This window comes from Notothenia coriiceps, unplaced genomic scaffold, assembly GCF_000735185.1.
Source record: "Notothenia coriiceps isolate Sejong01 unplaced genomic scaffold, NC01 NC01_scaffold00037244, whole genome shotgun sequence".
Classification (NCBI taxonomy): Eukaryota; Metazoa; Chordata; class Actinopteri; order Perciformes; family Nototheniidae; genus Notothenia; species Notothenia coriiceps.
Window position 1 is genome coordinate 17,996,303 of NW_011369945.1, and position 15,345 is coordinate 18,011,647.

Consider the following 15,345-nt stretch of genomic DNA (forward strand, 5'->3'; position numbering starts at 1 on the left):
ATATTTAATTAAATAAACTAACTTATAATGAGGGGATATATATATATATATATCTATAACAAAACACCTGCCTATGGATTGGCCTATTATAATTGAAGGACCTAAATATTTGGACATTAACAAAAATTTAAAAAACTATATTTGTGTGAATGGTTTAAATGATAACATAGAGTTTCACTTTACCTATCATCATATATATATATATATATATATATATGATTCGATATTAGAACACAAAGTCATGTTAGATATATTTCTACAGGTCTGATTTGTCCTCTAAAGACAAATCATAACCTAATTTACATAGCACACACAATCAATTCTTACCAACACATCTCATGGCCTCCTTTGTTTAAGGAAGTTTTGCCAAACGTTGTTCCTGTGGACTTGAATGTGAGTCTGTGCCATCTCCTTTATTATTAAATACAGTATTTCCACCGGCTGCTCTCAAGTTTCCCTTTCACTCATCAGTCAGGCATGCAGCTCTCAGGTTTCTGCTTTGATTAATTCATTGTTCTGACTATATTTATGCCTGTCAGTGCAATAATGACTTAATAAGCAACCATTTTTATCATGACTTGATTTTTAAAGGCAAAACCATGACATTGTATATTCTCTTACTTAAATGAAAACATGCATACACATGAAGCTGCCAAGTATAGACATGCTTCAAACAAGAGACTCAGTGCCTATGCTACAAGTCATTGTTTAATTTTCATTCATGGCAAGGTCATAGATCTTTTGACAAGACAGTTATAGGGGTGTGATGTATGTCTACTATGCTGTACATCAGGAAAGAACATGTCCTCAGGCATTCCCATCACTCAGCTACAAGAACAAAACAAACACTGAAAGGTTGTGTGTTTAGGCAATACATTCCTGACTTTGTGTGTTTCCATGTGGCGATCCCCTGAGGTGGGATGTTATCTAGTACATTTAATCAAGTACTGTACTTAAAAACAATCTTAGGTTATTTTTCTTTCCTTCAGTATTTCCATTTTATGCTACTTCATGGTTTTACTTTAATACAACGTGGAAGCAAATGTACTGGGCTTCTTTTTACTCCACCATGTGCATATGGCATCATATTTAGAAATGTGCAAATACAAATCATTAATAAAAAATAAAAAGTAAACTAATAAATTATTATGAATTATCATGGATTAAGCTACTAGGCAGGAATTTAAATAGCTGACATCAACATAACCTTTACTAGCTGCAACATCAGTCATGATGTGTAAGCATGTAATGCTTACACATTATTTAATGCCTCTTCACTCATTTTTGTCTTTTGCCATAACTGTTTACAATACAGCACCTTATTACTCTGTGACTTTAGTGTTGCCATTTCTTTGGACTTTACTATATCTGCTCTGAAAAAACTGCATTAGCCGCTGAATAACCTGTTATGGTGTATTCCTTTGAATAATCAAATATGAAAGTGGATATGAACTCTGCTCATGAGGAACACACATGATAAGTATGACTATGTGAACCTAGAAAAGCTGTGTTCAGCCCTGATCAGCCCCATTGCATCTTCTACTGTGCGTGATATTTATTTTTTCCTCATTCTTTGTTACAGTGAATTACATCAGTCCCAAGTTGGGTTTGTTCTGCAGTATGTTTGGGAAGAAACATTCATGAATGAATGAATGTAGTGGGCCTGGGTATTTTGACATCTAGTAACACACACTGTGATTTTCTGCTGGGAGGGCTGTCCAATAAAAATATAAGCCAGCATCTATTCTGGTCTCCATTCAGAGCGGAGAGCATCAGTGGACACAAGCCCCAGACAGAGACACAGACCCCCTGCCCGCATCACTGGGCATGGCCCTGTACTCTGCACGTCCAAAGCCTCTGTTGTTTCAATAATTTTAGGTTTGTTTCACCACCATCACCACCATCACCACCACTCTGCTCCCACAGATCTGTCTTTATATTCTCAATGTACGACAACTATATACTTCAGAAAGCATTGATTTATTGTCAAATACGTGCAGCTAGTCTAAACAATGCCTCTCTCAGACAACTAAAGAATGTGTGAATTCACAGAAGCAATTGGCATGCTGAGATTAATTACAAGAAGGAACACCACATGTAAAAATACCATATTATAAATAAATGTAGAATTCAAATTGTTTACTAAAGTCCAAAATGCAAACAAAAATATGTTTTACTTTTAATTTCATCCAACTGTATAGTGTTAGGTTGTGACATCTATAACGGTTTCATATTTTATGGCCTCATCATATATTTTCTGTAAAAAAACTTAACCTGGCAGACAATGTACCTTGCTAAAAAGTAAAATATTATCTTGTTAAATGCATAGTTGTGAAGTTCAATAGTATATTCTCTGTGTTTCTGCATGTATATCCTTCCCTGTGTGTGTAATGCACATGTGTCTAACTCAAGGCCCGGGGGCCAAATCAGGCCCTTGGTGGATTTAATTTCGGCGCGCAGGATCATTTCTAATTACTATTAGATCTGGCCCGCTGGTTTATTGCACACACACCTTCACTCAATCCTGAGGGTTTCCTCAGCTCAGAGCCTGACTCCAAACATTGATGAACTTGCACCCAAGATGAGATGCCAAGTATCTGGCTTGAACGAGCATCACAGAGCAGCACACTGAGTTTCAATGGATGTTTCCTTCTGCACTTTCTTTCTTGCAACAACAGGGCTTGTTTGTTTTTTTCGTTGAGAAAAATATTTTTTTTTAAGCTGTTGTTGGCCCATGGAAAAATGTAATCATAAGAAATGACTGTGGAAAAGCTGCAGATAGAGACAAGAAATGAATGCAACTGATTATTTAATGTTTAATGTTGTTTTTATAGGCAATCATTTAAGCTTTGTTAGTTCCAGGTTTAATATGTGCAATAACATCATTTCCATAAGTTTTGCAATAAACATTGAACCAGTCCGGCCCTCGACTAGTACCGATATTTTTTATTTTGGCCCACTGTGTATTTGAGTTTGACACCCCTGGTGTAATGTGTGTAAACACAACAGAGTGGGTAAAGACATTTCCCTGTAAGGGATGAATAAAGTATATCTTCTTCTTCTTCAAGGGAAAATCACAAGAACACAAGGGCCTCTTTTGGATAATTTGTGTAACCGTGCATTAATTGTGTATTCCCCAATTGCTTTGCACTGCAGTTCGCAGAAATGACCTGTTACCTGTGCTACATTAATTCGACAGATGCCTTTAACCAAAGTGACTTACATTTGATGAGCAATTTGGGATTCGGTGTCTTACTCAAGGGCTTGTAGACAGGAGCTGGTAATTGAACTACCCACTTGATAAATAGCCTGAGAAAAAGCCACCGCTAACTACCTTCTTAATGTCGAATTAAATAGCAAACAACCAATGAGAGGCTCATCCAACATCTGCATATCTTCCAAATCAGCTAAATAGAGAGCATAAGAAGTGTTTCTTTTTTTACTGGAGTGGTTGCAAAATCAAACTAGAGTCCAAATTGTTCATTATAGTGGGGCAGCAGTACAATAGTGCTGGGTGTTTTTTGTTTGTTGTGGAGTGCCAGTGTGATTTAAAGCTGCTGACAGCACCAGACGCTTACACTGCACTAGGCTCCTGCTGTCTCTCGCCCTCTATCATTTGTATCGATGGATATGGCCTGTCTGCCCGCCTGACAGCCGATCTGTGCTTCTCTTCTCTCCCTTCTTGCTCCTCCGCCTCCATCTCAACTTCTCTTCTCTCTGTTTCTAGCACTCCCCCCTCCTTACTTCTCTTATGTTCAATGCTTTTGACATTCATAATTCCAAATGGCTAAGGTTGGAAAACCGAGCTAAAAAAATACATCTTTTAACAAAAATATATCCGCTATTCAGCTTTTTTCTCAGTTCTGCTGATTGTGATCCAGAAAGTCACTTGCATTAAAGCATCCACATATTGAGTCAGTCACGATCTTAGTTTTATGTCACGGTTTTAGTTTGGTCTGTCTTGTCATGGTTTTATTTTGCTGTTCTGTTCTCCCTGTGTTTTTCTCCCTGTCGTTAGTTTCCCTGGTGTGTCTGATTGTCTGATTGTGTTCACCTGTTGCCCTTGTGTTTCTCCTTCCCTGCCCGGCTGTTTCTCGTCTCGTGATTACCCCTCCCTGTATTTAGTCTTGTCTCTTCCTGTGTTCGGTGTTGGTTCATTATTTGTCGTTCATGTCTCCCTTCATGTTGGTCACAGTCACCTTTTGTTTGGATGCTACTTCGTACCTGTTCATGGATTCTTGTTTTTTCAGCTTTTGAAAATAAAGCTCGCCTTTTGTTTCCTTTTGAAACCTGCTTCCTCCTCAGTCTGCATTTGGGTCCTATTTTTCCCCAACCGTGACAGAGTCCAATGCTAAATAAACACGCATGAATGAAGAATAATGTGTAGCTTCGGCAAAACTAACAATGCTTTGGAATAATTAATGTGAAGCTAAATATATACTGCACTAAAGGGAAGCCTGTGTAAACTCTACTTGTGTAGGATATTGAAACGTTTTTATGGGGAGGTGTTATTGCCGATGAACTCGTAGAGCGAAGTCTTTGTGTTGTTAAGAGTCAATTCAATTGATTGAGTGAATATTTATAATGAATATTTTAAGTAATTAAATATAGCTTTATAATGTTTCAAAATGTTTGCTTCTGTATTAAAACTAACTGTAATGTTACATAACATATATATAAATATATATATTCAAATTATCACCTGATGTAATTTTGTAATAAGGATTTTGTTTTGGATTAACAAGAAAAAAGCAAGGAAGATAAAAAGTTTAATAAAAAAGGGTATTGAATTAGAAAAGGACCTTTATGTCCAGATATGAACAGAAGAGGCCAGAACAGAGAAAATTGAGATGTTTGACCAGATGACAAGAGTTCATTGACCTTCAGTGGCAACATTACAGACCAACAATGTCTCACACACACACACACACACACACACACACACACACACACACACACACACACACACACACACACACACACACACACACACAAGAGAGAGGCCCACAGCACCTGTGTGTAGAATAATCCTTCAGTGTAGTTAACCTGTGTCTGCAGAGAGATCTAGCAGCTCTCTGTCCACCTTTGTTTCAGAAACATTGTTGTGATGTTGATGTTTTGCTCGATCCAAAAGGATGGATTTAATTGATAGGATATTTACAACCTGATTCATTTCTTTTTTGGGTAATTTTTTATTATTTCCGCAGAGATATACCCATCCCTTGATCATTAAATAATATACAGTATGTCTGTCAGTAGAACTGACTATTTATATAATTGTACATATAATTTACTTAAATAAAAGTACAAGTGTTACATTGGACCAATCAAACTAATTAGAAATAATGTCAAATACAGCGATATTAACATTAAAATATAATAAACAGAGGATTATATTGCTATTATATTGCTATTATATTGCTATATCATTATTGTATGTGTCTTGCAATTCAACTAAAGCCACACATTTGTCCTGTATTATAGCATATATATAATCAATATTAAATGTTTTGTATAATGTAAATACCTTATCATATACTTCATATATGTATTTATTTGTTCAACTGTCATGTTTATGTATGTTTTGATAGGGGCTATCTATCTATCTATCTATCTATCTATCTATCTATCTATCTATCTGTCTGTCTGAGGGTGCGCCCTCTCCTCGGCTCTTTCCGGCGATGTTGATATTGGGCTCGTCCCCGCCTCTGCCAGACTGCTTTATGTCTGGCAGTAGAGACCATGCGCGGTCGCCATATTACGGAGCACCCCTCCCCTTCAGCCCGTCACAGGCAGCACGGAGCCACAGCAGCGGTGCAGGAGGCAGGCTACAACACTGAACAACGCTGGGGAGGACCAGTGATACAGCAAAACCAACGACAAAACGAGAATTCAGTGGCATGGATTTAACATTTGTACGCCGCTATTAAGGGATCGTATTCGGTTATACATCTCTGTGCACCGGAAGAAAGGTTGCTTGTTTACATTTTCATTCCTTTGAGCACAATCAGTAGCTAAAACGGCTCGCTTTAGTCTGTGTTTAGCTAGCCGGTGAAGGAGACTGGCAGCTAGCTCGCTGACGTTACTCCTCTGTCAGGCTAGCATCTACATTAAGGCTAACTTATCTAGCAGCTATTTGCTTTCAGTACGGGTGGCATAGTTTCTCATTAGAAAACCTACAAAATGTTAGCTTGTGTTTAACAAAGCCACTAACTAATATCACTGGTGATTTAACGCTGGCATCAGCTGACGTTAGCTCGCTAGCTACTCAGCGAGCGGCCACTAGCTTCTCTTGCCTCGCTAACTGTCACCGTAAAACACTTCATCGTGTTTTAGAGGCTGTAAATATTGGCATAACTTCGCCTGACATTTGCAAACATTCAGTTCTTGGTTGATATATTTATTTTTCGATCGTGTTGTCTGTTGGTTGAAGTGTAGTCAAAACGGCGCCGTTAACGAGCTGCAGCCTTATTGCATACTGTCAGAGAGCAACCACCCCCCGGATCCTCTCGAAATGCATCATCCGGACCCTGCAGGAGACTCTGGCAGTGTTAGAAAGATGGCGCACCCGGCTGTCTTTCACAGAAGGGGTAGCAACACAGGCAGCGGGAGTGGTTCAGCGTTGTCAACACCGGCAAACCCGGTGGTCAATAACAGCCACGTCCCGGCCGATGATTACCAAGCCTCACTGTTGATTCAGTGCCAACCCCCTGCTGGGTCATCCTCCCCGGGTCCCCATCACATGCCACCCCACAGCCTGAATCTGCATGCCCAGCCCCAGCCCACACAGACTGGAGCTCAGATAAAAAAGAAGAGTGGCTTCCAGATTACAAGTGTGACTCCAGCTCAGATATCTGTGAGTACCAACAACAGTATTGCAGAGGACACCGAAAGCTATGATGACCTGGATGAGTCCCACACAGAGGATCTCTCTTCTTCTGAAATACTGGATATGTCTCTATCCAGACCTAATGACATAGTGGGAGGAGAGAGGAGCTCTTCGGAGGAGACTCTGAATAATTTCCATGAGGCTGATACCCCTGGAGCTGTCTCCCCCAACCAGCCTTCACACCCACATGCCATGAACCAAGCTCAACAGCATGGTGGGACCATGGTGAACGGCAATGTACATCATCACCATCACCATCACAACCATGCCCAGGTCTACCCTTTGTCCTCTGGGACTGGGAGCACTCCATCTGCCCTCAATTCTGGAGCTTTACCCTGTATTACCCAGAAAATGCCTTCTAACGTGGGGGGCCCTCAAGATAATGTTTCCCAGGCTGCCCCTCCAAGGATTGCCGCTCAGCCCCAGGGGGTTGTGGCCCCGGGATCCCTCCCTGGAATGCACAGCTCTGCTATGGACACTACAGTTAGCATAGTTAATCCCCAGACCAGCACTGTTAGTAATGTGAATATGTTGAGCTCTGCCAACGTGCCTGTGAGAGGGGGGATAAGCATGAGTGCTAGCAGTAGCAGTGGTGGCTTTCCTTTCAATGTGATGAGCAGCAGTGCAGGGAGCGGAGGTGCTGTTGCAGCCGCAGGTAACCTTATAACCCCCACCTCTAATGTCAACATGATCCAGCAACACCAAAACATCAACTCCAACATCACTATGACTAATACGACTTCTGCTGTTAGTGCCTCTGGAGGGATCGGGGTCCCAGCTGGGATCCATGGGAGAGTTGGATCTGCCGTGCTGCAGCCTGCGAGTGCTCCTAACACATCTGTGGCCCCTGTAACATCGGCCCCTGCCCAGCCTGCCCCAGCTCCAGCTCCTGCTGTGGCTACCACCAGCTCTCGCTTCCGGGTGGTGAAGTTGGACTCTAGCTCTGAACCCTTTAAGAAGGGAAGATGGTTATGCACTGAATTCTACGATAAGGAGACCCCTGCCTCTGCTCCAAGCTCCGCTGCGTCGGAGACTGGCTCTCACAACATGCGTCAGTTTGTCTCTGAGAATTTTGCTGGGACATCAGAGCGAGAAAGCACAAGTGGTAGTTCAGTGAGTAGCACTATGAGTACACTGAGCCATTATACTGAGAGTGTGTGCAGTGGAGATGCTGGGGGACACCCAGTACCCCAACACGCCTCCCCTCCACAGGGATATCAAGGAATCCTCCCCAGTGGTTTAAGCATGGGAGTGTCCCAACCTTACATGCCCCCGTACGATATTACCCCCTCGGCTCCAACTAGCATTCATCAACCTGTTTCCATGCAAGGCCACCAGACCGCCATCCCGACATCCGCTTTACCCCACCACCAGCTCACTTATGCCCAGGCAGTTGCTAGTCCGCCCTTAGGCTCCACACAGGGCCTGGTAGGTGTTCAGCAGCAACAGGGAGGCTATGCCCTGTCACAGCAACCACAATCTAACCACCAAGCAGCCGTGGTGCAGGTGAGACCAGCTGAGTACACCCATTCACACCAAGGTGTCCCCCAGGCAGCTGCCTCTCAACCTCTGTCCAACCAAACTGGGTCAGCTCCCTCCGGGTCTGCTAACGGATTATGTCAGATGATAGGAGGCCTGCAGCAGTCATTGCTTCACACACAGACCTCCTCCTCTAATATGCCCTCTCATGTTGGAGCACCAGGTCTTGGCCAGCGGCCTCAGAGCCACCCAGGCCACCTGGACTGCCAGCAGCAGACACAACAGTCACTCCCAACACAAATCCAAAATCTGAGGACCCAGCTGCCCACAACAGTCCACCAGAACCAAGTATCTGCATCAAGCGTGCCTCCACCCAACCCTCAGAGCGCCCCCCAAGCCCACAACACTGGGAATAGCGGTCGGATGCCTACGCAGGGTGTTCCTCAGAGCCAGGCGTCTTTTCTCAGTTTGTCCCATGACCACAACAGCGCCCTTGCTCTGGCTCATGCTGCCCAGGCCAGTGCCCTCTATGCCAGTCTGCCTACCTTCACCACCACGCAGCTGCAGGACGCCCAGCGGCTGCTCCTCCAGCACCAGTCGACTCTGTTGGGGCTGCCCAAGCTGTCCGGAAGGGAGGCTGGGTCTGGATCCAGCGCTGGCCAGGGTCAGGAAGCTGATGGCAACGCCGCTGCCGCCAGTGCCTTAACTGCATCAGCTGGTCTAAAGACTGGTGATGGAGAGGATGATGGGTAAGAGATTATATTTCTTTACTTTTTCTTCCGATTTATTTAATTGGTTGTAAACCTATATTGGCACATTTTGTCTAGCTTACTGAGAGATGCTTCCTGTAACATGTGTGCTGGTTGACCCAATCGGCATTCATAGTGTGGGATTGATGCTGGATGATTTCACTGGTTGCTGTGGCAGCCGTGAGGGAAGAAAAGTGTCATTGTGTTTCTCGATAGCCAGCAGACAATTGCCAGGCTTCCACAGGCTGTCTGTCCTCTTTCCGTTGGACACAGTGCAGGGTTCAGATGGATGTGACTTGTCTTTAACAATTGGCTGCAGTGATTCGACATTTTATTCCTTTCTTGAATGCTGAGTGTCTGCCTTACAGCGCACAATTTCTGCTGGGTGCACAGATCGCTGTACACACTCTCTCAGCACATTGTTTTGTTGTTGAAAAGCAGGAAAAAAGAAGGAGGAGGCAGGATTATTTAATTAGAGATAGCAGGTGCTAGGTTGCTGCAAATGAAAATGGAGCAAACTAGTCTTATCCTACAGAGGAAACAAAACATTAAAGACTACTTCATTTTGTTTCCCAAAGCAGGCCTTATTCATAATCGTTCTACCTTTCCGTTGAACTCACGAGGAAGGGATGTCGGTTTACTAGTTGACATGAAAAGTGTTGCGCAGTAGTCCTTTCCTTCACTGAAAGCTTATTGATTTAATTAAGAGCTCTCTCTATATTCACTATCTCTCTTCTTTCTCCCATCTCTCTTTGACACTCCTCCAGCTGGTACAGTTTGGTTGCAACGTGTGCTGTCAACCCGCTTCAAGCTCTCCTCTGGAATGCCTTCCCAACAAGTTTCAAGCACTGGTTTCTGAGGTTACAGGGGAATTTTAATCACCCAACAACAGGAAATTGTCCACATTTCAGCCGCTCTTACAGTCTTAAACCCATTTTCCCAACCTCTGAAAATGTTATTATAACCTCCAGTTTCTAGGATGTTTTGCATGCCTCAGTTATAATTACAAAGATGAGGTTGATGACTTGACTGGTTTTCATTCTAGGAATGTTAAGGGTAGCATGGATTTTATAATGATGCTCGTTCTGTTTCAGTCCCTCTTTATGGGCTGGTAAATGGATACTGAAGGATGGCTACTGTTATCACATGACGTTTAACTCTGGGGAATTTGAAATCTATGGGGATCAGGTGGATTATTGTCTTTGATGATAAGTAGCTTTTTGGTGAGACCAAAGCCCTTGTTTCAAATGAGAAGATTGTCCTGGTGAATTAGGCTCACAGTACATTTCTATGTAGTTTACCTGCTGTCACGCGAATACAATTAGGGGACAGTGCCTGAAGTTGAAGTCTGTGTTTCGCTCACTGATGTGTGGCTGCAACTGAAACTGGACAATTTCAATTAATCTTAACTAACAAACCTCATTGATAAAATAACTGCTAAAGTTAGCTATTGCACACTTACAAAGAAGACACACTAGCCATGGCCAAATCAATCTTGCTGATTTTTGATAATCAGCTGAAGCTTAATTCACTGTGTTAGGTTAGGCGTCAATTCCACATTTAAATAACTGACAAACCACTGATTTAATCTGAGCTCCCATGTTATTATAGCATAGAAATATAATTGTAATTTGTGTAGGTAAATCTTTGCTCCTCATGAATAAGATCACACAGAGCACACACAGAGCTTTTCAGCTGCTCATTAGGATGTATAACCATCTTTGAGGTCACACTTTTCAATATCTTACTGCCATACTGATTAGTGTTACTCTTACATTTGTACCCAAATAAATATTTAGAATATATAAAGATGTTTCTTTCAGCTTACAGTCCAGCTACTGTTTCTGGATCATGGCTGTGTCTTTGTAATTGTTAGGAACTTTTTATTTAATTTGAGGTTTCCTACCACTTGCAAATGTTGTGCGTCACTTGTGTTCAAGAGAAACTAAAACCAAGTTCAAACTGCACAGTGCACAGTGATTGTATTTCCAGGAAAAATACATCAACAAGCTGTCTTTCGTCTCAACCAATAAAATTGGGGGTTTTGTTTGCATTTATTTTCAATTTGTACTCATTTGGACAACACAATTTGCTAGCCTATATGATTACAATAAGATTGCACTTAAAGTTAATGTCCAGTTTTATTGAATCATTGCTATAAATGTCATAGTCGTAACAGAGGAGGCTCTGGTATTCATTCCTTTCTCTTCCCTGCCTCAAATGATGGCCATTTTGTATATTGCGTCATTAAAGTACATGTGATGGCACCTTTTCAAGGTCACTTAATGGAACCATACTAAGACCCAGAACCTGTTTCCTGGTCTGAGTTTACAAGCAAGGCTGGGGGGGGGGTGTCTGTGTAACATATCAGTGGTTGTTCTGTTCCCGGGGTCTGCTGTGAGGCTCCTGTCAACATATTTTCAGCTTTTTAGTGTGTGGGATGACCCTAACCCCCATAAATCACCTCCTAAGGCGAGGCTGTAAAAACGCCCGGGTCTCTTTAGAGTGTCAGTGCAGAATAGTGTGTGTGTGTGTGCGTGTGTTAGAGAGTCTGTTTGAATGAGGGAGGCTGTCAATTGTGCATTTGCACTAACATGCCTTGCATTAAGGGAATATGTTCAAAATGGGTGGGTGGTCTGTGCGTGTGAGTGAGGAGACAGCTGCGTCTTGACTGCTGGCGGTTATAGGCTCATTCACAGTAAAACCGTGATTACAAAATGGTAACGAGCAAAATTAAGTATGACAGTATTCTAATGTGCAATATGCATAATTTCACATGCATGAGTCTTTGTATTTGAGGATGTGGTTTGGTGCTGCGCTGCGGTTCTCATTGTCAAAGTTTCCGATAGAAGACAGTGTTTTGACGAAAGGTAATGTAGGCCTGCTTTGCAAACTTGGCTAAATGAGTTTGGTTAAGGGTCTAGTTAACTTTAGTGCATGGTCTTATTTTCTGTTCCTTTTTTAATGTAAAACCCTTTTAAAGTTTTTCTTAGTATTGTTCATTATTATGTAGGTTTGTGGTGAGATCTGGCTGTGAACTAATGTCAGATGTTGCATTAATGTATCATGCTTAGTTTGTTTGAAGTATTTCAGTCCTAGCCTAGTTAATAATCTTATGTTATTGAGACAATGACTCAGGGTAATTCCTTTTTTCAAAATCAGATGTTTGGTCTAAGTTTATTTTTATTAATTTGTTCAGTTTAATATTAGTATTAGCCAGTGACATGGTCATCTATTGATGTTAATACAGTTGTTGTTTTTTTCTTCTATCAGACCTACTATAATGGTAAAAACAGGATATTACATTTCTACTAATAATACTACAAATGATGTGTTTTTAGAATGGCCAACACAGAGCCAATGACGATGGATTGTGGCAAAAGTTGAGCAAAGTACAATTTTTTATTAACCAGCCTACATCTTTTTTCTCAAGACCTTGCTCTGCCAGATAAATGGTCTCATTGAAACAAATGAGGATGCTGCAACACATCCCTATTGTTAGTCTGAATACAGACTAAGTGTGTGAGTGTGAAGGCTCAGGGGAATGTGGCTTTGGCTGGCATAATGATGGCTATCTCTGCCGCTGGCTGTTTTGAATGTAATCTTGCCACTGGCAGTGCAGAGAGCCAGTGTGTGCTGGGCCCGTTGCTCATTGTGCAGAGATCAACGAGATCCCCAGAATTCCCAACACACAGAGGAAGTGACCCAACCTGACTCAGTCAGACCTACTGACGCTGGTATAGAGCGGTGAGGGCACAGCAGGCTGGACCAGATGGAACCAGACTGAGCAGAGTCCAGCTCTGATAAGTCCTGTCTTTGTGTTGCCCCACTGTTCCCTCCATCAGTGCCCACTCTGCAGATGGTTTTGTACGATCATTGGCTCACGGAAGTTTATACTGTAGAAACACCTGATGCCCAGATGTTCCAGTCTTCTAAAGTGGGTCGTAGATAAAAACTGATTTCAAACAGTGGCCATTCTTAGTTTGTTTTTCTTTCAGACCACATTTCCATTAATGACAGCCGTATGAGTTTAGAGGCAGACACTGTGCTAACTCAGCCTTTCCTCTGCTGTTACATTTAGCTTGTGATCAATCATAGATCAAAACTTGTAATCAATTCTAAAAGTTCTAGATAGCCATTTTTGTTGCTTTCTAAGTTACAATGGATTCCAATTTGTACATAAAACATAAATGTCACTATTAACCTGGACAAAATAATTTATATTCACAACATTATACACTTATTATACTACTGAAACACTTGGATCACTTTACATTTACAAGCATTTTTATTTCATTACAAATAGGACAGACATTTTTTTTGTAAAATAGGGCCATATATGCCAATGGATCCGATCCAATATTGTCCCTAGCGTTTATCGATTCAATGATCAATGACCCAATTTCACTGATTCAAATTAACCACCCAAATCACCTCAGCCTCTTTGAATGATGTTATTTGCACCCCGAATTGTCTCATCCATAATTCTTATGTTGACCCTTTATCCGTTTTATTTTTTTACTTTATCATTCTCTGAAATTGATCTGCAAATTAACCATGGACTTAAAATGCACACGGGTGTATAGATTGGACAGATGTTGTGCTTTTTAAGCTGTGAAAAGCATTTATTGATGTAATGAAAAACATTTTGACAGTGTTTCCCCTAGGTTTACTGACTTGGCAGGGTGCTGCTCGGGTACCCCGAAAAAAAATTGTTATCCTCTGGAGCAGCTCCAGAGGATAACAATTTTTTTTCGGGGTACCCGAGCAGCACCCTGCCAAGTCAGTAAACCTAGGGGAAACACTGTCAAAATGTTTTTCATTACATCNACAACACACACCACACGCGCACACACAACACACACGCACTACACAACACACGACACACACGACACACACCGGACACACACACACACACACCACACACACACACACACACAACACACACACACACACACACACACAACACACACACACCCAGCAACACCACACACACACACACACACACACACACGACCCCACACACACACACACACACTTCTCCGCCTCATTCTGTTTTAATTTAATCGTTCGTTATCTGACCAGCTTCAATCTTGTAGGCTACTCACTTCGTTTCTTGTAGCCCTCCAAAGGGTTTTGGAGGTTGATGCCTCGGTGAACGTGAGTTGTTTGGCTTTCTTGTCCGCAGCAGCAGAAAGCATTTTCGAATGTTTGAATGAATCAAAGTGGGTCGTCACCGTCGATGTTCTCTTATGCTCCAACACACAGTTGCACGGGGTGCAGAATAGTTTCCCCCCACTTTTTGCCCGGTCTTTAGTAGAAATGTTCACCGGTAAATGAGATGGATTAGATTTTTTCATCTTGGTGTTTTCTCTATCGTGTGAGCTCCACACGTTCACTCTGTACAGTGTTGTTTACATTCTGTGATGCGCGAGCTGATGACGTCACGTCAAGACGAGTTAACTTTTTTTTTCTCAACTTTGTGTGGAAAAATGCGGGGATTATGCGGCCTTTTGATAAATATGCGGCCTTTTCAAAATCTGCGCCATTTTGCTGATTATGCGGTAAATTCTGCGATCGCAGAATTGCGTTTTTCTGGAGGGTCTAAATAGAGGATAAGGCAGAGAGAAGCAGCAGCAGCACAGGGTTGCAGCAGGTATGTTATATGCTGTAGCCAGGTGATTTAAATGTATCAATCAAAGGAAGAAGTGTAGGCTACATGATAAGAAGGGAATACAGTTTGAATTAAAGTAATAAAGTACAGTGTAACACTGTACTTTATTACTTTTTAATGTACAAATACTTTGTTACTGTACGATATCAATAACAATAATCCACAGCTCCTCTCTCTGCTCCAGAGGATAACAATTTTTTTCGGGGCACCCGAGCAGTCACCAACCAAGGTAGTAAACCTAGGGGAAACACTGTTTAGGGATTTCATTGATTATCTGCTGGAAGTTCTACACTGGTCATTTTAGCTGTCAAATGTTACTAAATACAAATATTATTCTATGGAATCGTTCTGCATTCAGTTGTTTTTAACAAATGCTCAAAAATGAGCGTGTGAACACAGGTTTTTTTGTAAATTCACATAAAATACGTAATAGAGTCCCAAATAGAATTTTCTTTCGTGCTGGTATATTATGGACGTGTCCGAAAGCAGGGTTTTCAAACAACAATAGTTACTTTTTTTCATATCTGTCACTTGTCTTAAAGCGGGACATGTGC

General features: G+C 41.8%; 1 protein-coding gene across 2 annotated transcripts in view; it reads left to right on the forward strand.

Annotated features, from left to right (window-relative positions):
• The first annotated feature begins 5,756 nt into the window (after positions 1 to 5,756).
• Positions 5,757 to 15,345, forward strand: part of LOC104964895 (TSC22 domain family protein 1-like) — a 17,640-nt gene continuing 8,051 nt past the window's right edge. Inside the window, exons 1-2 of one of the 2 annotated variants that reach the window (XM_010793794.1) lie at positions 5,757 to 9,117; positions 9,885 to 10,197. In XM_010793794.1, coding sequence (XP_010792096.1) covers positions 6,515 to 9,117; positions 9,885 to 10,095 — 2,814 coding nt within the window. In that variant the 5' untranslated portion in view covers positions 5,757 to 6,514 and the 3' untranslated portion in view covers positions 10,096 to 10,197. Of the gene's footprint in view, positions 9,118 to 9,884; positions 10,198 to 15,345 lie in introns of those variants that run through there. The other variant, XM_010793795.1, reaches the window with a different exon arrangement.